The 25,057-nt window shown below is 38.4% G+C and overlaps 1 protein-coding gene across 1 annotated transcript in view; it reads left to right on the plus strand.

Moving 5' to 3' along the window:
• Nucleotides 1-25,057, plus strand: part of AGBL4 (AGBL carboxypeptidase 4) — a 1,336,770-nt gene that overhangs the window by 1,003,645 nt on the left and 308,068 nt on the right. Inside the window, exon 6 of the mRNA XM_004607339.2 lies at nt 1,305-1,344. Within this exon, the coding sequence (XP_004607396.2) occupies nt 1,305-1,344 (40 nt within the window). The remainder of the gene's footprint in view (nt 1-1,304; nt 1,345-25,057) is intronic.

Genomic DNA, 25,057 nt, shown 5'->3' on the forward strand with positions numbered 1-25,057 from the left:
TCTACTGGAATCTGGATAGAAAGTCACCATTTAAGATAGCTCTTAATTAGGAAATAGTTACTTCTCAGATAAATAGAGCTTCTTCGCCAGCTGCAATCATCACAAAGTACAGCTTATGGAAAAAATAGGAGGTCACTGGGTTTCTTTTTTTCTCAATCAGGGGAAAGTGCCAAGCCACACAGGTTGGCCTTGGCAAAAGCAACTGTACTACTGGCCTGGTTCTGTTTGGGGAGGAAGGCGGCCCGACTCCAGCATTCCTGCTAGCCCACATGTGTGGGTGTATGTTTCATTTCAGGGCAAGGATGTAGGTCAGTGACATCTTGGAGCTGCATTGTTTGCTTGAAAATGTCAAGTGTAATGAGTTAGAAGCTGGCAGGAAAAATGTGATTGAGAAAGCTCTGAGAGGACACAGACCTGCTTTTAGACATGAGATGACATGGAAACAAGGTTAGAGAGATCTTAGAAATGTTTTTCTGAAAAAAATCAAAGTTAAATGTAGGGAAAAGGGGACCACAGGACTAGGAGATTTGAGACCTGGTCTTTAAAGAAAATCACATCTGAGCACCGCTGTGTTTTTGTGTTCCAAAAGACACACACACACACACACACACACACCACACAAACCCAAACAGCAAGGAAGGATGGTAGGAAAAGAGGAAAGGATGGTAGAAAGGGAGGGAAGGAAGGAGGGAGGGAGGGAGGGAGAGAGGGAGGGAGTTTGGTTTAGCCTGGAGATATGTGACATTGATCTTTGTGTCCCTAAATATCTCCAGACCATTTAAACTGTTGGAGACTAGAAGCAGTGCTAGGAGTCTGGAATGGGATTTTCTCTGTAATCCAAGAAAACCATATTCTTCTCAGGCCTCATTTCCCCCTAATTTTAATGCAGATTTGACTGGAATAACTCTGGGTCCCTCTGAGCTCTTAGCATAAATCAAAGGCCATCTTTTCTGTGTCTCTAGGGCAGGGCTCAAGACATTTTCAGAGGGACAGGAGAGATAATACAGCTTAAGGCGCTTGCTTTGCATGCAGCTGACCTGGGTTCAATCCCCAATACCTCATATGTCCTACTAGCTTTCCAGGAGTGATTCCTGAGCACAGAGCTAGGAGTAAGCCCTAAGCATAGCTGAATATGACCGAAAAACAAACAAAAAGGTGACTTTGCTGCAGAATTGTGAGTAAGCATCACAGTCTCTGCAGTTTATCCCACACTAAACATGCCCTTTGCACATCCACCCTGACCTGTTAATTCCAGGTTTAGTTGGGCCCTAATAAATGTTCTCACAATGTGTTTTCTTTTGCAGCAACAGCGGCAGCTTGAGCTCCTGACAATAACCAGCCCTGGTGAGTAGACCTGGTCATTCTGCTTTGTCTTTCCTTTGTTTTCCTGGGAATGTATTTGCCTGGTTGCCTATCAAAATGCAATTCCTGCTCTCCTTTGAGTCCCTGAATGAACAGCAGAGCCCTTGTTCCAGAAATGGCATTGCTCCCTCTTATCCTCTGCTCCCCACCCCCACCCCAGCCGTTTCTTTTCCCTTTCCAATCTCTGTGCTGCCTCCTCTCACCTCTGCAAATAGCAGGGCTAATGCGCCGGTATTGCTGTTAGATTCCAAGGATGGCTTGGTTTTGGTTTTTCCCTAGTCATGTAGTGGATTCAAGTGTCCTGGTGTCCTGTAAGATAAGTTCTAAATCATGAGAATTGGCAGCTATGATTAAGGAGGATGGTTCATGAGCAAAGACCATGCTAGGCAAGTGACCAGGTTTGGTCTTCTGTCAGGATGAGTGTCTCACTTCTAGGGGACCGCCAAATCCCCCACAAACCTGTCATGGAATCAAAACGCTTACACCTGGCATCTAACCTCAAAGAGAGGTTTGAGCATTTTGCTTTTTTTCAGAGAGATATTTTATTCTGGCTTGATAACCTAACCATTAAGAGATGCTGTTCTCTCCTGGGACCTATGGGAATGGTGTGGCTAATTGTGTTACTGAGCCTTCAAGAGTGGATGTGGTGGTTCATCTTCAGCCATTCATGATAAAGTGTTAAATACCCTGATCACCCCTTGCTGCTCCTAGTATTAATACTTTGGTCAGTGAATCGTCAATAAATGGGATATTCAAGAAGGATCAGTATGGTGGAATAGTTGTATGGCAGGATTATGGAGCTCTGGGAATGACTACTTACCAAAAATGTAAATGGATTCTTTTCAGTATTTTAGTAATTAGTATAATTGTACAGTACTGTCCCTGTTTTCCACTAAGCCTATCTGGTATCCAGAGCCAATTTGTTCACTTACTAGGGGACTGAGAAATTGTCCTAATACAAACACCAGTCATGTAACTGGGGTATAGGTTCATAATTGTATGTTCACCTGTTAGAGCTCATTAAATTAGGGATTTTATAAAAACAAAGATGAACTATTTTGTAAAGTGTTTTTAGTCAAGATAATGTGCTATGTATAATATGTGCATGGTTAACATTCATTAAAATTCTGCACCGTGGGGCTGACATAACTAGAACACTAACTAAAGTGTCAATGAGGGTTTACTTTGTCCTATCCTGTTTGGTCACTCTGCTTTGTAACTGTGTTCTTTTCTGCTCTATATGTCCTGAGCCACAGCTCAATCCCAACGAGTCATTCCCTGATATGATTCTTAAGTGTAAATTGCAGAGGATTCTTGATCTGTCTTCAGTAGTATGGAAGAGAATGTTAACACTTGTTCACTCTAACTCTTTTGTTCTAGCTCTTTCTGTTCCTATTTGCTACTGCACAAATTCTAGTAGAGTAATTATGGTTCTACTTTGGGGCAGCTGTGTAACAGCAAAAATACAAACAACAAAACAAAACAATGCTCTTACCACAATTTGGACTGGTTTGCAAATTTTACAACCCTTTGATGAAAAACATCATCTCTGGCAAAAATTTTTCTAAAGATATGTTGTCACACACTGGTGTGCCTTGCAAGTAGGCTTCACTGTGTGATGTTGTGCAATTTACAACTGTGAGATAATAATTCACTGAACTCAGGACACAAGTAAGACCAAGGGCAACTGAAGCCCTGCAAATGGCAGTTAGTGTTAAATCCACATGTGCCATGACCTGGAAAGATTGAGAGTTACCTTTGGAATGTATGGAATGTATGATATGAACAATTCTGTCCACAGAATTGGAACTCCTTAACTCACTTTCAAAACCAGTCCAATTCCACACATTGAAATATGTAGTAGTAAGCAGTGGGCTTCAAAATCATCCTGGGGCGGTCAGTGGGGACACTAGTCTGTCGATGCTCCTCATCAGACCATCCTCAACACAGAACTGCAATTCTTGCACTGTCACTCCTCATAGACTAGGAGCCTTCAGAAATGCTGGCTTAGAATCTAGATACCTAACCAAGCTGTTATTTTCTTAAATATTTTATTTTGTTTATTGTGAATATAGAGGGGGAAATAGAGATATGATAAGCAGCGGTCCTTTCCCACCAAATTATTTGTTTTTACTTCAGAGTCTATGCCACAAAGTTCCCTGTTCAAAAAAATGATATAATATTGAGACTTTCCTATACTCCTCCCTGATCACATCTCTCCCTCCCTTAACCATATAGGAACCACTGTAATAAACTCAATGTTTCTTAATAGCTATGTTCAAAATATTACTGGTATTGTTTTACCAATTTTTATAAATGTAGTCACACTATAAATGCCATTTGATGATTTTTCCCTGCTTACTATTGTATTCTAGATATTCATACAAATATATGTAACTCAATCTTGTTTATTTTAACTGTTACATAATACTCTACAATATAAATCACACTATGCATTTTATTGGTGATGATTTAGGTTATTTGCCATTTTTTGATAATTGCAAATGGTGTTACTAGAAGCACGTGTCTGTGTCTCTGTATACTTAAATATAAGCATTCCTCTCATACATAAAGCTTAAAAAGGAATTACTATTATTACGTTATCATCATAATTGAACAAATTTAGATTCCTAACAGGAAATTATAAGCTTTCCTGAATCTTTAACCTTTGCAATTCTCAGACATAAATTTTCACCAGTCATCATGATAAACATGAAATGGTATCCCATTGTTTTTATATTTTGTGTTTCTTAATTCCTGGTGGCTTGAATGTCTTTTCATATATTTATTGGACACTTCAGCTTCTTGTGTTAATTGACTTGTCATTCTTTCATCCTTCTGAATATCAGTACTTTGTCACTTTCATGCACTGCAAATATCTTCCTCCAGACTATGACTTATTTTTATGATACATTTGATAAAATAAAGTTTTCTAACATTTTAATGTAGAAGAAAGTAAGAAAGTAAGAAAGAAAGAAAGAAAGAAAGAAAGAAAGAAAGAAAGAAAGAAAGAAAGAAAGAAAGAAAGAAAGAAAGGAAGGAAGGAAGGAAGGAAGGAAGGAAGGAAGGAAGGAAGGAAGGAAGGAAGGAAGGAAGGAAGGAAGGAAGGAAGGAAGGAAGGAAGGAAGGAAGGAAGGAAGGAAGGAAGGAAGGAAGGAAGGAAGGAAGGAAGGAAGGAAGGAAGGAAGAAAGGAAGGAAGGAAGGAAAAGAGGAAAAGGAGAGGTAAAGGGAAGGGGAAGGAGAAATGGAGGAATGAAAGAAAGAAGGGAGAGAGGAAGGGAGGGAGGGGGGAGGAAGGGAAGGAGGAACGAGAGGGAGGAGGGAGGAAGGGAGAAGGGAGGGCTGGCTCTCCACTTCCTGGATGCCATATTTTCCTGTATTTACTTGTAAGAATCATGAAGTTTTGTGTCACACTGGGCTCATAATGTATCTTTGGTGTTTAATATGAGTTAAGAGCTTAATTATTTTGTAGTTATATATGTATGACGCATTACTTTGGCACCACACTTTTCATTCTTTCTCTCACTTATTAGCACTTATACACCAGTCATATATCAGTTTTGCTATATACAGAATATTTTTAAATTACTATACTATCCTATTTGTCTACAACTCATTTTGCATTAAGTCCATACTGCCTTATTTATAATAAATCTTAATTTAATATTGTATGTAATTGGTAGGAAAATATCCTTCTTTCTTTTCCTTTTATAGTGTATTTTGAGAGAACAGATATTTCTTTTTTAAATGCAATCTAATAATCCCTTTATTGTGACAGATGAATTTAATATATTTCTATTTATTATAATTTTATATTTATTTGAACATATTGTAACACCTTATTTGCATTTTCTATTTATCATTACTCTTTTCCTTTTCTTTCCCTTTAGTTTCCTTTTGCTTGCTTGTTTGGAAAGACTGCATCTTATAATTTGTATATTTTTAACCCCCTTTGCAGATTTGGATGATATAAATTTTGTTTTTAACCTCAACTGATAATTCTTTGCCTGTATATTTTATCATATGCTTTTATTAAAACTCTAGTTATTAAAATTTTGTATAATCTATAGTAGCAGAATCTTAAAATGCTTTAACAACCTATTGAACACTGTTCTGCCACCTTGCTATAATTCTTTAGACATAAGTTAACATTTTGCAAAGAAAAAAGGTGTATCATTGTTAGCTCCAAGAGATAATTAACTTCCTATAGTTCATGAACTTCTGTGTTCTTTTGTTTATTATATCCCAGGTTTTTCTATACTGCCATTATTCTGTATTCTTTAGTATCTATTTTAAAGTTCATGGGCCATCCTCTCTCTCTCTCTCTCTCTCTCTCTATATATATATATATATATATATATATATATATGTGTGTGTGTGTGTGTGTGTGTGTGTATTTATATTATTCTATGTAGTCATTTTTAAAACACTTTCTCTGTGAAGTCAAGGTTTGGCTAGATGTAAAATTCCAGTTTTAGGAGAAATATCCTTTTTATATTGGGTTTTCTTTTCATTATGTTCTGACAAGTAAAACTGTTGATGAGAAGTGTCCAATTTCTTGCTTTTAGTAGCTTGTCTTAGCACTGTAGCTGTCCTCCCATTGTTCATCGATTTGCTTGAACGGGCACCAGTAATGTCTCCACTGTGAGACTTGTTGATACTGTTTCTGGCATATTGAATATGCCATGGATAGCTTGCCAGGTTCTGCTGTGCGGACAAGGTAGTCTCGGTAGCTTGCTGGGCTTTCCGAGAGGGAGGGAGGAATCAAACCTGGTTCAGCCTCGTGCAAGGCAAACGCCCTACCCGCTGTGCTATCTTATTTTGGTATATTTCAAGATAACTTTTTAATATCAATGCTCTACTTTTTCACTTTGCTGTGTATAAGTGCAAATTTACCTACTTGCCCTTCTGCTTCTCTGACTACATTTTCTACATGAATATTACTTAAATTCTAATCCATTGTTGGAAAATTATATCTTCATATGTTGCTTCTCTCTCATTCTTTTTATTCTCTTCTTCAAAAATTTCTATTATATAAATGTTGGGCTCTCTAAAGTGACCCTCCATGGTCCTTAATTGACATTTTATAATGTTTATTATTTTATGTTACTGCCTTGATTCTGAGATTCCCTACACGTCATTTATATTCATAGATTTACTTTTTGACCATGTCAGGTCTAGATTCTTTGCTGTCTTTTCCACTATTTAAATGACTGCCTATTTTTAATTACCAAATTCCTAATTTTGCTCCAAATACACCTGTTCTTGTTCTATTTTTGCCACTTCTGTTTCATAATTTCTTATTTTAATGTCTTCACTTTTTCTTTGAACACCCTCAAGATGCTTATTTTAAAATCTTTAATTGTTTTATAAAATAAGTGGAATCTGTAGTGAATTCAAGTCATAACTGTTGATTTTGTTTGAACTCACATTTAGTATTCAATTTATTCATGTGTTCTGATATTTTGACTTATGAGATTAATTCCTGACCTCACTATAGACTGACACTGTCCTCATGTTTCTCTGTGGGTTGTTTTTTGCAATTGATTTTGCTTATAGCTTCAGTAGAGGACCTGGAAAAATATTAGCACATGAAGTAAAATGTCAGTAGAATAACTTGCCATGCTTCAACTACCCTTATCAAAAATTCTTTCCTCTCTAGGCCACTAGCCACAATATCCCAGAAGGAACTACAGCCACCTCTCCCCACCTCCCCATTCATCTTTTATGACAGTGGATCCACACCCTAGATCCCTGCTTTAAGTAGAAGATCTTATCTCTGATTGTTATTGCCTATAAATTCTCTTTGTCAATAATATCCAATAAGAGACAAATTCTCAGCTACTCTTGCCTGCCTAAATATAGGCAACCAGTGGCTTTAGAACCATCCACTCATCCTTTTGAATTTCTCTACATTTCAATTTCATGGATCCACGTCATCACAATACATAACAATATATTTTCATTTCTTTGCTCATACTTTATTCAGTAGTAATTGAATATTAATGAGTATTAATTGGATATTTGACTTGGAGATCCAACTAGTTTCATTCTTAATTTTTGAAAATTAATTTTTCTTATGACTTCTTTAATAGAAAGGAGAATGAGAAAGGTGTTTTGTTTTTCTTTAATAAGAAGCTTACCACCAAACTGAGAAGAAAAACCCATTTTTACATAGATATATATGTCATTTGAAAAATAAAATTTGAGTGCTATTTAACCATTGTATTTAAATATAATGTGAACATTTTTTGGTTAAGATTCTCTAGGAGGTAAATTAGATAGCTAAAAAGCAATATATTATTTTGCTTTTGAGTCAGGTGTGGAGGTTTTGTTTGGTTTTTTGGATACACTTGGCAGTGCCCAAGGCTTACTCCTGGCTCTGCACTCAAGGATTACTCCTGGTGGGGCTCTCGGGACCATAATGGGTATCCAGATTGACTGTGTGCAAGGCAAGTGCCCTACCTACTATACTATCGCTCTAGACCAAACAATCTATTATTTTAACACCTATATTGTTATACATTACATTATCCCCTATTACTTATTATAAGAAAACAAAACAGTAAAACAGATGAAATTTTTTATTACATCTTTAATTTTTGTTTTGGGAAAAATTCCTAGCATAATAATTACCAGAGAAAGATATATTGTTCACCAGTCACTACCGACTGGTTTACACAGAAATAACAATGACAGCTCTCAGTTTGAGTTTATTTCCCTTGTGGTTCAGCTCTGCTTGATTAAGCTCTGCTTTCTGTCACTCTTGCTCCTACACTCAGCTAGCCAGGCACCCTGTGTTTGGAATGTTGCTGGGTTTCTTATTTTGAGTTTTAAAAAAAAGCAGGTCTAGAGACTCAGAACATATAGTTTTATTTAGGAGGTATCCTAGAGACTTTCACAAGAGGCTTGAGAAAGAAAAAGAAAAAAAGAGAAAAAGAGAGAGGGGTAGGGAAGGAGAGAGAGACAGAAAAGGGAAGGAGGGAGTAATTCTACTGAGAAACCTGATAATCAGAGTTGAAAATAAGCCTCAGAATTCTCCTTCTGAGGGGCAGAGAATACAAGAGTAGGAATATTAGTTCCTGATGCTTCCAGTCTGTTCAGTGTGTGGGCATAGCAGATTCCAGTGACCAGATAAATCTTCCAGGATAGATTTGCAAGTGTTGACAATTGGGTGTTAATCAGCATGTGCAAAAATAGTACATGCCAGGATAATGTGGGAAGATGTTGATAACACCTTCTTTGTGGGTCAGCATGGCAGAGGGAAAAGGTAAAAATGATGAACCTTGGGCTGGTTTGATGCAGAAGGGGTCATTTCTTCCCAAATTTCCTAGGTCAGAATAAGTAGATGACCATTCCTAAATTGAGCATGATAGAGAATTTTTCCACATTGAGGGGGATGGCAATGATGACAACTAGAACATTAGCAAATGATAAATATACTCTAACACACTTCTTTTAATAATGTTTTAATAATCCCACTGAGTTAAAAATGTTATCATAGTTTTAAAAATTAACAGCTTATTGAGATATAATCCACATATTATTGGATTTATTTTAAAAGCACAGCAGTTGGTTCTTTGTGACACACTCACCGTTGTTGAATGATAGCCACTAATTTCAGATCATTATCATCACTCCAAAGAAACTTTGTACCTATTAGCAATCACTCTCTATTTCTACCTTTGCCTTGTCTTAGAAACCACCAGTCTGCCAACTGTTTCCATGAATTTCCCTGTTCAAGACATTTTATATAAATAGAATTTTATAATATATGACTTTTCATACCTGTATTTTTTAATTTTCATAAATATTTTGAGATTCATTTGTATTATATAATATATCAGTACTTTATTCCTCTTTATTGCCAAATAATACTCCGTTATATGAGTATCTCAAAGTTTATCCACTTATCTACTAATGATCATCTCAGTTTGGAGTTCTTTTTGGACAGTTATTAATAATGATGCTATGGACATTTGTATTTAAGCTTTTTGTTGTGCATATGCTTTTAATTTTCTTAATATAGCTCTAGGAATGGAATTGCTGGGTCATCTGGTAAACATTAGGGTAAACATATTGAGAAACTTCCAAACATTTTTTAAAAGTAAGCATACCATTTTATATTCTCATCTTCAATTTAGGAAACTTGTAACTTTTCCCATTCTCTCTGACTTGTTGTAATCCTTTACTTATAGCCATCCCAGTGGATATGACTTGGTACTTCATTATGATTTTTATTTGAATTTAACTAATGACTGATTTTGATTGTAATTTATGTGCTTATTGATCATTTGTATCTTTAAAAATATGGTTAGTCAAATAATTTTTCTCTTTCCCATTTTTATTTGCACTTTGTCTTTCCTTATTTTAAGAATTCAAAAATATGGACATAAGTCCTTTCACCAAATATGTGATTTGCAAGTAGTTTTTCTGTTCTGTTTGTTTTCACCCGCTTTATGTCCTTTAAATTTAAAAAATAGTTTAATTTTAGGGACAGAAAGATAGTACAGGAAGAAGGATGCTTGCCTTGTCTGTGGCTGACTTATTTGAAACCCCAGCACCACATACGGTCTCTTCAACACCTCCAGGAGGGATCCCTGAGCAAAAAACAAGTGATCCCTGAAAAGCAACAGGTGTAGCAATAATAATAATATTATGGCAATAATAATAATAATAATACTCTAATTTTGATGAAATTCAGTTCATCTGATTTCCTTTTATTGCTTATACTACTGATATTATATCCAAGAGAACACTGACTTAGATACTCACATAGGTATTCCTATGAGTAAATTTTTTTTGGTTTGAAGACCATATCCAGAAGTGCTTGTGGGCTACTCCTGGACTGGTTCTGAGTGGTCACTATACCAGGGGTACTTGGAGCACTACATGCTAACAGCTCTTTTGAATGTAGGTTCCAAGTTTTCCATGCATCATATTTTTAAAAGACTGATATTTCCCCTATTGGGCTGTGTTGGAATGTCACTCTGACCAAATAGTTTTACCTTTGAGATGGAAAAGAATAATAGGACTGCAGTTTGGATATACTGGTACTCTGTGCCAGAAAGATATTAAGTGCTTCACATACTTTATATAACTGTCCCTGCTGGCCCATTAAACAGTTATCTTACCAGTTTTTCAGATGAGACGTGAAGGTGCTATGTGTTATGTGAAATACCCACTTAAGATAGCCAATAAGTGACAGAATCAGAATTCATTCCAAATCTATCTGATTCTAAATCCTTTGCCTTTTCCAAAGTCATGTATAAGTATCACTATATTTGCGATATGTTTGTGCAGCTCTCTTTCTCCAACAAGATCCAAGCTGACTTGGCTTTCTGGACATAAGGGAAACCTAGACCGTCAGCAACATCAAAACCTGTGAGACTTTTCCACTAACTAGGCTACATCCTGGGCTAGAGAAAACTCGGGAAAGAAATCACATCTAGATTTGTTCCTGACTACAAATATTCATGAGGCATAATCTTATCTTATAAAAACATTCAGTCAAATGGTTCCAGATCTATATTTAATGTCAGTGGTAACGGTCATCATGTGAAAACTCAGGTTGAGCTTTGTCTCTAATTAAAGTTCCCCATGATGCAGACTCAGCCTCTTTGGAGCCTAACGGAACAAAAGCAGCCACACTGGCTTTGTTACCAGCCTCATGGCAGTTTTTTAGAGTCACCGTGATCATTGTAGATCTAATCCAGAGTAAGCAGGAACGGGAGTGAAGCCAAGCCAGGGAAGCCAAGCCAGAGGATGCCTGATCTCACAGGCAGGAAGTTAACTGTAACAGTGTCTGTGCACAGAAAGGATGGTTCAAAAAGTGTATATACATGATTAAAACAACATTTTAAAGATCTGAAAGAAGAATAAATTAGTCCTAATCCCATAGTCTTAGCACAATACGAACCCTAATTCTATTTATACATTTTCCTTCTCAGTTCCTGTCTCTGTACAGAAACATATTTACATAATTGCAATCACAGTAAGTTTTTATATACATCTTTTTTCACTTAACATTAGTTCACAAACAATTTTCATGTTGCTATATAGTTAGCATCCTTACCATCTTTTTACAATAACTTTCTCCGTTAAAAAATTACATATGCCCTGGTGCAAAGTTTGAAAAATAAAAAGCCACAGGAAATCTCTAAAGATAAAAATATCAGTTATACAAAACAAGGGAATAGGCAGTACCAAATGATGAAAAACTCTTTAAGAGCAGAACTGAGATTACAAGCTGTATGGAGGGATAGAGGAAGAGGTAGACTAGGAATAATATAGGGACAGTGGTGGAGGATCTTGGGCAGTTCCATGATGTTTAAGGTACAGTAACTTTGTACATCATAACCATGAAAGTTAACACTCTTGTAACCCTGTTCCCTAAAATATAATTTTTTAAAACCTAAAAAATAAATCAGTTATTTCCCAGAGTTAGTCATGGGTTAAGACCTTAATATTTACTTTTAGATCATTTTTTCCTATTCAGATATAATTTTGTTTTACATAGTTGAGGTCATTTGAACCTGATTTTTAATTTTATTATAACAACTATTTTCCCATGCCATAATGTTGAATATTTAATTTGCTTCTGGTTTCTCATTATTATGAACAATTTGGCAAACTTTGCATGCATTTTTTTCTGAATTTTAGGTTTTATCTTACGATAAATTACTAGTTGTAATTGTTTAATCCTTGAACCTTTTATAGGCGTATGTAAAAAGCATATGTATATATACATATTTTTAAAAGATAGCACAGCGGGTAGGGTGTTTGTCTCGCATGCGGCCAACCCAGGTTCGATTCCTCTCGGAAAACCCTGCAAGCTATAGAGAGTATCCCTCCCGCCCAGCAGAGCCTTGCAAGAAGCTACCCATGGTGTATTCGATATGCCAAACAAAAACCAGTAACAAGTCTCACAATGGAGACATTACTGGTGCCCACTCGAGCAAATTGATGAACAACGGGACGACAATGCTACACTGCATAGTATCTTTAATTTTTTTATACATATTATTTACAAAAATATAAGTTCTATGATACACGTGTTATTTCTAGATATTCTGGTCTTATAAATAACTACCATAGGGGGCTGGAGCGATAGCACAGTGGGCAGGGCATTTGCCTTGCCCGCGACTGATCCGGGTTCAATTCCCAGCATCCCATATGGTCCCCCAAGCACCGCCAGGAGTGATTCCTGAGTGCGTGAGCCAGGGGTAACTCTTGTGCATTGCCGGGTGTGACCCAAAAAGCAATAAACAAATAAATAAAGTACTATAAAATTATTCGTGTAAAAAGATTTTTATTTTTTGTGGACTAGTTTCTTGTATTGCCCCTATATGAAGTGGAGTTACAAAGCCTAGGAGCATCAATATGTTTAAAGAATTATTTAGTCTGACCGCCAACTCATTTTTAAGAAGGGTTGGGTCAGTTTACATTAGCATCTCCACCACTGACCTCCAGATCTCCATCTCTCATGTCAGTAAGAAAAAGAAAAAAATAACACTGGGTGTTTCTAAGAAGATTTATTAAATGTAAGTAAACAAACAACAAAAATCTAAGGAAGATGTAAAGGCAGGAATGATACAGGTGCATGGGCTAAAACCTCAGGAAGGTAAATGGAGGTATCCACAATACCATAACTAACTGGCATAAAGGAGGTCAAGCTGGCAAGATCTTTTCTATCAGACTGAATATAGGTTCTGGGCCTAAAGAAATTAGTATTCAAGGTATGGAAGGTAATGTTAAGCATAGGGACTATATAAGTAGGATTCTTTAATCACAACCAAAATTAGCTGAAGCAAAAGCAAGCACTTCATTGGTTCATGTAAATAGACAATCCAGAAATAAGTCTGCCTTTCTGAGCATCTTGATATAGTGTTCAGAGGACCCAGTCTGTTACTTCTTCTCTTAAAATAACTTATTCAGTGTTTACTCCATATCCAGAGCACAGGAGGTCTGAAAGTGACCAGCAGCTTCAGACTTCATTTTCTCTCTCAAATTCTAGACCGTGGGAAAGATAAGAGACTCTCCAAGAAGTCTCAGTGAAATCTCTATTGTTTTTTATTCTGTGATTGGATCATTCCGAGTGCATCTTTGAATAAAGGGACACTAGCTGGGCTAATTAGCTAAGAGTTGAGCTATAAATAACACTCATAAAATTGAAGGGTACATTGGGGCCAGGTATTATCTTTTTATTATTGAATTACCATGAGATACAGTTACAAACTTTCATAATTAAGTTTTAGTCATACAGTGATCAAGCACCCATTCTTCCACCAGTGCTCATTTTCTACCACCAATGTTCCCAGTATCCCTCCTGCCACCCCCACATCATCCTATCCCCTGCCTCTGAGGCAGGTACCTTCCTTCTTTCTCTCTCTACTTTTGAACATTATGGTTTGCAATACAGATACTAAGAGGGGCCAGGTATTATTTGGAACTAGTTTAAAATTACATGAATTTTTGTAGTTACCACTTCTGTGATTTAGCTAGGCAAATTATATCATCTTTGAAGTGTTGTTAACTACATATAGTGAAGTATTATTTAATTACATTCACCTGTTGTATATTTAGTACCCGAATTTACTCCTATATAACTATATATATAACTATTTATAACTTTATAACTCACCAAATAACCTTTGAACACTGTCACTCACCTATTACCCCAGACCCAGACCCTTGAAACCACTAATCTACTCTCTGCTTTGAATAAGGTTTAATTCCATTAAAAAAGTGAGATAGGACAATACTTGTATTTGTCTGGTTTACTTCACTTACCATTATGCTCTCAAATATCATCTGTGTTGCTAAAAATGGCAAAAGATGTTCCAGAGAGATAATATAGTGGTTACATCTCTTGTCTTGCATACAGCTGGTTTGATCTCTAGCACCATAATTGGTGACTTGAGCACTACCAGGAATCATCTCTGAGAACAGAGCTATGAGGAGGTGTTGAGCACTTCTGGCTCATCCCACATCCCCCGAGTCAGAATTTTTATGTTTGAATAATATTCCATTACATGTATACATATAGATACATTGTGTGCTAGATATACTACATTAAGGCATATGTGAATTATATGAGCTATGACCAATACATCACAATTTCTTTTTTAATTTATGCCCTCAGTGAACACTGGTATTGTTTCTATGTCTTGGCTATTGTTAGTGATGCTACAATGAGCATTAGTGTGCAGATCTCTCTTTAAAATAGTGATTTTATTTCATTTGATGGTATATATAGAGAGATTGATTATTCACAAATCACATTGTATTTCCATTTTTAATCATTTGAGGAATCTCGATACTATTTTCTATAAAGCATTCCCTTTTCTCTATGACAGAGAGGGAAGTAAAAAAGAAAGAAAAGATTCTAGACAGCATACAGCAGAAAATTTGTTAGGCCAGGATTTAATCTCAGTTTTAACTTTACTTTCTATATCATTTTGGACAAAATAAAACTGCATAGTGTTTCAGCCTTTTATCCCTAAGTTAGTTGACATTGACATTAAAGGAGTTTGTGTTTATTAGAAGAATGTATCTGGCACTTCTCAGGACCTAAGAAATGCTTTTGTTGCGGTGGAAGTTTCTTCTTTGAGGATGGTCACCACAAATAACTTTGTTGTTTGTTGTTGTTGTTGTTGTTGTTGTTGTTTCACTAACTAGACAGATAATTCTCCAAAATAGAAATAGGGTCAGCTTATTCCAAATAATGACTCATTCGCTGTTTGTAAACCCAGATTGTCTTAATTTATGAAAGTTGGAACTAGGTAGCAAGTTTTCTGAATCTATGCACTTCTACTTTCAGTACACTTCTACCTTCCTGATCATCTGGCATTGGTTCATTCAGAGATTGCAGAAATAATAAAAGAAACATTAAGAAACACACTCATTTATTGTAGAAATGAGTATTGGATAAGAAATAGTCTTGAGCTTGAAACAGTAATCGAGATGCAGAAAATTAAGATGAAATCAGATGAAAGCAGATACCTATAGCTCTGGGCCAGAGCAATAGTATAGCATGTAAAGAATTTGTCCTTGCATGAAACTGACCTGTGTTCCATCACAGCATTTTATATAGTCCCTCAAGGTCACCTGGAGTAAGCTCTAAGCACCACCGTATATGCTCCTCTCCCCACAAAAAGAAAGAAAGCTGACACCAAACTCCCATGCCCTGTTGCACTGTGAATAACAGGCTAAGTAACATGCTTCTTATAATCTTCATTCTCTGCCCTTACCTGTCCACAAATGCAGATTGATCATGAAATCTAACAGACTTCAAGAGGGCTAAGTGACTTCAGTTGAAGGTATATCTGGATATCTGGATATCATTGAATCAAGTAGGTCATTCCTGATAAATTTTGAACTCCAAGTATATGGTCCTCTACAAAAATCCTTCATTTGCTCTCAAAGGATGGTGCTAGAAACTCTTGTAACAAAATTAACAAGTGTCTTGAACAAGTGTCTTGTTCATTGTTTGGGGTCAATTAGTTCAGTTTATTCCTGATAGGGGCTGGTGCTAGAGTATTCTAACTTTGTAAGGAGTCACTGGTGTGAAAAGACAAATATCAGAAAGTGTGCTTCAAGAATTATGCAGTAATTGACACAGGAAAGAAATCCTAGTATAATTGTTAGTCCCCAAATAGTGGTAAACCATTGAAGGGAAAGAGTAGCAGGTAAGAACAATCAAATGAAAGGTAGCCTGTACAAGGTTACTTAAACTATTGTGCATATAAACTGGTGCCAATATATTAATAGTTTGCAATGAGATAAAATATAGACACTAAAAGAAGTCATTAGAAAGTTTAATAGCAATAGCGTTTCTGGAGCAACTGAGCTCATGACCAGTGGATTTCCTCTCAATATATTTTTGATGGGCTAGAAATAGGGGTAGTAGACTGCGTGACTACAACAAACAACAGCCAATAAATGTATCTAGATTTTTATAAACTTCTGACATATTTGCACTTAGAAATTTTTGGTTTGTCAAAAATGCCAAAGCCCTGTTTAAGACCTGGGACATAGTAGGGACTTATAAATCATTTAGAAATAAATTTAATAAGGTCATTTTTCCCCTTAGTCAGCAACCAACCTAAGTAAGTCCCAAATAGATGGGGACTTTCATGCTCACTCCATCAGCATGAAGTTGGAAGTATGACTCCCGCCTTCTTCATTATACTCTGTTCAACATTTGACTGTTCTATGCAGGCTTAGACTTGACAGAAGGTAGGATTCCCCTCCAAGACTACCTGGAGTCTGTGGTGTTTGGTAAAATTTAAACAACCCTATGTAAGGTGGTTGAAAAGCAGTCTCTTATTCTATTGAATTAGAAGAAGAAAGAAGAAAAAGGAATCTCTCCCTCCCCTCTACTCACTCATTAGGATTCTGGGTTACAGTGGCGATGCCTAGACACCCTAATTGGATCTGTGCGCACACAGATCTGCGCGGCTCCATTGAACAATGACATTTCTAACTAACTGACCTTTTCAGGACCACTGGTACTCCCATAATGAGTGTGCAGTGGCATTGTGCAGTCACAATACAGCAGACTTCACAGTGCTCAAAGAATGCAGGATTAAAAACTATTCAAAATTCCCAATCTTGAGTTAGCAAAATGAGAAAATTGGGTACCAACATTCATCAGTGTGTTATTGTGCAGGTATCGATTTCAATGCCCTTTCATTTCTCTCTGAAAAAAAATGTTGGATTGCAGAAGTCTAAATTAACTTTTGTTCTGTTATTTTCCCCTGTACCTATAAAAAGGTCAAATGTATTCATAAGGCTAAGATAGATTTGCTGGATATAAGTATGGAGATAGCAGTCAACCTTCAAATAACCTTTAAGGAGACATCAACTCTTCCACGAACGATAATTGATGTACTCATTAGGGCCATGAAAGTTTTCAGGACTCACCTAAAGGAGAACAGCTATAGAGCCAGCAGTAAAAGTATGTCATTTAGAACACTGAGATAATGATTCAGATATTTTAAATTGTTGTGTTCCATTGAGTGTAGCTGGAACAGGAAATGAAACAAATTCAAAGAGAAGCTAACGATAAAGGGAAAGGAAAACAGGGGGAACAGGGATTGTGTCCAGACAGGAGAGGTTATGATTTCTGATTTCCTTTGAGTTCTTGGAAGAAAATCAGTCTTTTTCTCTGTATATAGTGAGAAGGAGCATAAAGGGTTAATCTAACCAGGTCACTATTTTCACTCAAACAAGAGGGTATGGAACAAGAAACAAAGCCAGCAATGAGTAACTATGTAGCCCATCCTGGGATCACTCTGAGAATTGTGCACTTTTCCATTAATGTATCTATTTGCTCTGGAATTTGGCTACCATAGAATTGTATTCTACAGCTTTTTTTTAAAGTATAAATCACTCGGGTGCTAAATATTGTGTATGAAACACTAAAATATCGTTTGATTTCCATTGAATTCCATTTTTTCAAGTCAGCAAATATTTCTTTTTTAATTTTTTAATTACTTTTTATTAAAACCACTGATTTATGAAGTTGATCATGATACAGTTGTTTCAAGCATTTAGTGTTCCGACACCACAAGTGTAATTTTCCCTCCATCAATATTCCCAGTTTCCCTCTCAATCCCAACCTGTCTCCTTAGGGACATAAAAAAATTTTTTTATATTGTTTATTCCAACAAAACTTTAAGAAATGGTAATTATAATGATCAGAAAATAAATCATTAAGAACCAGTTTGTGATTCCTGTATGATTTTGACCTATGTAAATAAGAAAATAAAAACTATTTAATACAATATAATAAAATGCCTATTCTCATTTACAGTTATAAGTTTTCATTTCTGGAATCTAAAGTATCACTTCACTTGTATCACTTGTCATTCCTTTGCTCATCGATTTGTTCGAGCGGATGCCAGGAACGTCTCCATTCATCCCTGTCGCATGCTAGTGTAGCCCAATGGCGTCTGTTTGCTCCAAGAACACGAAGAGACTCAAATCATTCATTCAGGGTCTTGAAGAAGACATCTGACCATCTCGTAGGTGGGTGGCCATGTGGTCTTTTGATGTCCTGTGGAATCCAATCTATAACATCTCTAGTGGCCATCTCTAAGTTGTATTATGTGTCCAGCCCATCTGACTTTGGATGCCTTGGCAAATGAGACAGCGTTCATGATACTTGATCATCAACACCTGGGTCTCTGAGGCGTATGTTAGTGCAGGAAGAATGGTGGAGTCAAAAAGATGTTCCCAGAGCCAGAGATTTTTCGTCCTCTTAACCACTTCTTTGATGCTTTTGAAGGCATTCCATGCTATTCTCTTCCTCCTGCGCAGTTCTAGTGCCAAGTTGTTCCTCATGTTGAGTTTTCAACCCAGGTACACAGAGCTGCTGCATTTGGAGATGTTCATTTTGTTTAAAGCAAATGGAATGTCAGGGAATGGTTAGTATTTCATGAACATTGTCTTGGTGAGATTCAGCTGCAGTCCAACCTTTCCACACTCACAGTTGAAATCGGCCAGCAGTTGTGCCACTTGGCTGATATTTGGTGTTATGAGAATGATGTTATCAGCAAAGCAGAGGTGGTGTAGTTGCCAACTGTCTATCTTCACTCCCATTCCTTCCCATACCAGTCATTGCATGATGTTCTGGAGGGTGGCACTGAAGAGTTTAGGTGACATGGTGTCGCCCTGATGAACCCCTCTCTTTACATCGATGATCACTTATTTGTAGAATTGTGAGATCCTAGTGGTGAATCCGCAATACAGCTCACGGAGGATCCTGATGTATTGAGTTTGAACACCCTGCTTGGCTAGGGCTTTGATGACCACTTCAATCTCAACAGAATCAAAGGCCTTCTTTAAATCAATGAACGTTAGACAGAGCGTCATCTTGAATTCTCACGAAACCTTAATGAGCTTGATCACCATGTGGATATGGTTGATCGTGCTGAATCCTTTTCAGAACCCAGCTTTCTTGCATGGTTGTTCTTCATCTCATGTTCTGCCAATCCTATTCAGGATGACGACTCGAGTGAATAAATTGTAGACGATGGACAACAGGCAGATTGGGCGATAGTTGCCGATGTCATGAATATCTCCCTTCATTTACAACAGGACGGTCCTGCTGGTTTTCCATTTGGACAGAACCTTGCATTCAGACAAGTAGCATATGAAGAGACGAGCCAGTATATTGATGAGTACTGGTGGCATATTCTTCAGGTGTTAGGGTCTGACCTTGTCTGGACTAGGTGCTGTATGCTTCTTTACCGACAAAATGGTGTGCTGTATTTCGGAAGGGAGGACACTGGGAATGACATATCCATCCTATGGAATTTGGTATGTGGGCAGGTGGACATGGCTATCAAAGACATCCGAGTAAAAGTCGTTTAAAACCTTTTCTATTGCCCTTCTGGAAGATGTGATAGATCCATCAGGAAGTCGGAGGGCAGTCATCTTGGTCTTATAGTTGATGAAGGACAGGCAGGTGTTGCAAATACTTTTCCCGGCTTCTGCCACATTGGCCAACACTACTGCTCTTCTCTCTTTGAGGTTTTTCTTTATTGCTTTTCTGCACAGCTTTGTGAACTCAGATGTTAGCTTGCGATTGCCTGAGGCTCATTCCAGACCACGTTGGTGAATGAGCTTGAGAGTTTCCGAAGACAGGCGACATTTTGTGGCTTTCTTTCTTTCCGCATTCCTCGCACAATCATGGAGGTGCTGAACCAGTCAATCATATCCCTCGTCGATGTTGTCCAGGAAGGCACCTTCCCATATTGCTGCTGCAGTGCCAAAGAGCTCCCAGTTGGTGGTCGTTCTGGGAGTTCTCTTTTTAAACTTTGTAGCCCTTTCTCCCCGCTTCGTGAAGTAGAATTTCACATGAAGGACACGGTGGTCTGATCCCATTTGGAATTTTGGGACAACAGTGACAGCGATCAGGCAAAACTGTCGATTGAATATGATGTGGTCAATTTCATTGTGGAACTGTCCACCGGGAGATTCCCATGTCCAGCATTTAGATTAGGTCTTCTGGAACTGTGAGTGACCGTAGATGGTCTTAGTCAGCATGATGAACTCAGACAGTCTCTCTCCCTGTTCATTCCATTCTAGGCTGTGGGTCCCAATGTGGAGTTCTTTGGGTGACCTTCTAGGTCCTATCTTAGTGTTAAAATCACCAACAATGACCTTGTAGACGGTGTGGTCTTCTTTATAGAACTTCTCCAGCTCCATGTAGAACTTCTCAATTTCTTCTTCGTCATAGTTGGATGTTGGTTTGTAGACGACAAAGATAGAAACTGCCAGCAATGAACCATATCTACTCAACATAAGCGTCTGATTAAGGTTGTTAGGCATTCAAACGAATCAATGCTCATGGCACGTGTTGATAAGAACACCGATACCACCACCTCTATTGTCGCATGTTCCAAGAACAATTCTTCTCCAGTGTCAAAACAGTGTTATGTGTTTGATGCCTTCTTATCTCGGTCAATCCAATGACATCGTACTTGATCTGCACTTGCACCATCAGGTCCTTGATGGATGCTTCCAATGCCAGCATATGTGCGTTAAAAGTGAAAACAGTAATTTTAGTCCTTTGTTTTGGCAGCCTAGTTCGGCCCTGAGATTTTATCAGCCTCTCCTTGCTTGTCCTTCTTAACGCTGCCATATTATGGCTCTTCCAGGGTCAGGGGTATGAGGCTCATTGTTGTTACTGGTTTTGGCATATCGAACACGCCATGGGTAGCTTGCCAGGATCTGCCGTCCGGGTGGGATACTCTTGGTAGCTTGCCAGGCTCTCCAAGAGAGATGGAGGCTTTTAGGGCAGCCTCTAATCGCCATTATAGGTGTTCTGATGGTTCACATCATATTTGAACTCCGTCAAATATGGTGCGGTAAAGATGGAAAATGGGTAGGAAGTGTGGAGCGGCTGCGTGGTCTGGAAAGACGGCCTGGAGCATGGCGGCAGTTGGGAAGTGAGGTCATCCGATGAGGAATTTATCTGGCTCTGGCAGGGTGGGTCTTATGGATGTGGCCCCTGGGTTGCCGGAGATTGGTGGAAGCAGGCAGAGGATCTTTGTTTCCGGGTCCCATTGAGCCTAGAGTCCAAGGTCACAAAGTTCCGTATTACTTGGTTCTGTGGGACTTCAGTCATGTGTGATGCTCAGCTTGAGTGTCCAGAAAAGTGACCTGGAGTGTGGCAACAGTTGGGTAGTGAAGGTCGCCAGATGAGGAATTTTAATATCTAAAGTATATTCCATTAAATTTTATTTTATACTTGGATCTTATTATAGTAATAATCAAGTCTCACCTGTCTCTAATAAAACTTTAAAGCAATTCTATGTTAATATCACTGTTGTTCATCGATTTACTTGTTGTTCATCAATTTACTCAAGCGGGCACCAGTAACGTCTTTATTTCTTGCAGTCCTGAGATTTTAGCAGCCTCTCCTTAATCATCTTTCCCAATGACTGGAGGCTCTTTCATGATCAGGGGAATGAGACCTACCGTTACTGTCTTTGGCATATAGAATACACCATGGGTACCTTGCCAGGCTCTGCCCCTGCGGGCAGGATACTCTCGGTAGCTTGCCGTGCTCTCTGAGAGGTATATATATATATATATATATATATATATATATATGTAGATATATATGTGTATGTAGATATATAGATATATATTACACTCTATGATTTGTTGCCTACTGTCTGAACTCCATCAAATTTGGTATAGTAATCATATAAAATGGGTAGGAAGTGTTCTAATGTTTTATAATGTTTTCTAATGACACACAGACGACACTCAGATTCACACAATCACACTCAGACACTCACATTCAGACACACAGACACTCTCACTCAGACACTCACAGACACTCAGACTTAAACAATCACACTCAGACACTCAAACAGACACACAGACACTCACATTCAGACACTCACACTCAGAAACTCAGACACTCACACTCAGACACACTCAGACACTCACACTGATACTCAGACACTCACACTAAGACACTCATACTAAAAAATACAACACTCATACTCAGACACTCACTCACACTCAGACACTCACATTCAGACACTCACATTAAGATACACAGACAGTCATAATCAGACACTCAGACACTTACATTCAGAAACTCAGACATTCACACTCAAACACTCACATTCATACAGACACAAACTCAGGCACTCACTCAGACACACAGACGCTCACACTCAGACACTCACAATCAGACAGTCGTACACGAAAACACAGAGACACTCACACTCAGACACTCACTCAAACTCAGACACTCAAACCCAGACACTTACACTAAAAAACACAGACACTCACACTCAGACACTCAGTCACACTCAAGAGCTCAACACTAGACACAGACACATTCAGACGGACACTCACACTGAGAAACTCACACTCAGACACACAGACACACATATTCAAACACTCGGACATTCACACTCAGACATTCAGACACAAGGAAACACAGACACTTACACTCAAGACACACTGACACTCACATTCAGACATTCACTCACACTCTGACAATCACACTCAGACACACAGACACTCACACTCACAAAGTCAATAAAAGTCTGACACTCACACTCAGACACTCAGGCACTCACACTCAGACACTCAGGCACTCACACTCAGACACTCAGGCACTCACACTCAGACACTCACACTCACATTCAGGCACTCACACTCAGACACACAGATGCTTATATTCAGACACTCAGACACTCACACTCAGACACAGAGACACTTACACATAGTTACCCTCAGATGCACTCACTCAGACACTCAAATCAGACACTCATACTCAAACACACAGACATACTCAGACACTCAGACACTCAGACACTCACACTCTGACACTGACACTCAAACTTATACTCTCACACTCAGACACACAGGCACTCACACTCAGATTCTCAGACACTCACACTCAGACTCTCAGACACTCAAACTCTAACACTCACATTCAGACACTCAAGCTCAGACACACGGACACTCACACTCAGAAACTCAGTCACTCACATTCAGGCACTCACACTCAGACACACAGATGCTCATATTCAGACACTCAGACACTCACACTCAGACACAGAGACGCTCACACGTAGTTACCCTCAGATACACTCACTCAGACACTCAAATCAGACACTCACACTCAAACACACAGACACACTCAGACACTCAGACACTCACACTCTGACACTGACACTCAAACTTATACTCTCACACTCAGACACACAGGCACTCACACCAGATTCTCAGACACTCACACTCAGACACTCAGTCTCTCACACTCAGACACTCACACTCAAACACACAGACACTCACACTCAGACACTTACTCACACTGAGACATTCTTTTTCAGGCACTCACACTCAGATAAGCACTCATATTCAGACACTCACACTCAGACACATACTCACATTCAGACACTCATATTCAGACACTCACACTCAGATATGCAGACACTCACACTCAGACACTGAGACACTCACACTCAGGCACAAAGACATTCACATTCAGACACTCAGACACTCAGACTCAGACACTCAGGCACTCAGACTAAAATACTCACACTCAGATATACAGACACACTAAGATACTCAGACACTCACACTCAGACACACAGACACTCACACTCAGGCATTCACACACAGACAGTCACAGACACTCAGACACACAACCACCCACACTCAGACACTCACAGTCCGACATTCAGACCCTCACACTCAGGCACTCACACACAGATACACAGTCACACTCACACTCACACACTCACACACTCACACTCACACACTCACACTCACACTTCATGCACAGACACACACTCACACTCAGACACTCAGAGACTCACACTCAGACAGACACTCACTGTCAGACACTAGGACACTCAGACACGCTGACACTCATACTCAGACACTCAGACACTCACACTCAGACACAAAAGCACTCATACTCAGCGTCTCAGACACTCACACTCAGACACTCAAACACTCAGACACTCTCAGACAGGTGTTCGCGCAAATCAGCCATGCGCTCCGATAGAGTCCTGGAGCATGGCAGCAGTTGGATAGTGTAGGTCAGCTGCAGGGCCTGATTCCCTTGGGGCATGGAGGGTTCTCACCCACCCCCCTCTGGGGTGCCACAGGTGAAAGTAGCCTGACACGAATATGATGGCATTACTATTGGGGCCTCATTTTATACTCTCATCTGTGAGTTTATATGTAATAGGTAAGGCCTGTATAAAATTTTCCCTACACTTTATATAATACTGTGATTTACAAAGTTGTTCATGATTTGTTACAGGCATTTAATATTCCCATATCAGTCCCACCATCATTACACCTTCTGTCCACCACTGTCTCTAATTTTCCCATCCATCCCTTAAACCCTCCCCCATGGCATAGCAGGTCCTCAATAATTTATTTTATTTTGCTTGTTATCAATAATTTGCTAACATCATTCTTATAAGAAAACTAGTGTATTTTGTTTTATCTTATCATAGAGACAAGAAGTCCTTGTATGAGAGATTACTAAGATATTGTTGCAGGTTAAACCTTCTGTGTTTGTGTTTTGTTAATTGAGATTGGTTGCCATCTACGTTATATCCCATCCAATCTGGTGTGCCACTACTGGTTTATCAGTTTTGTAGTTTGAAACATCTCTCCAGGGAGTCCAGAATT

Source organism: Sorex araneus, chromosome 5 (genome assembly GCF_027595985.1).
Source record: "Sorex araneus isolate mSorAra2 chromosome 5, mSorAra2.pri, whole genome shotgun sequence".
NCBI classification, from domain to species: Eukaryota; Metazoa; Chordata; class Mammalia; order Eulipotyphla; family Soricidae; genus Sorex; species Sorex araneus.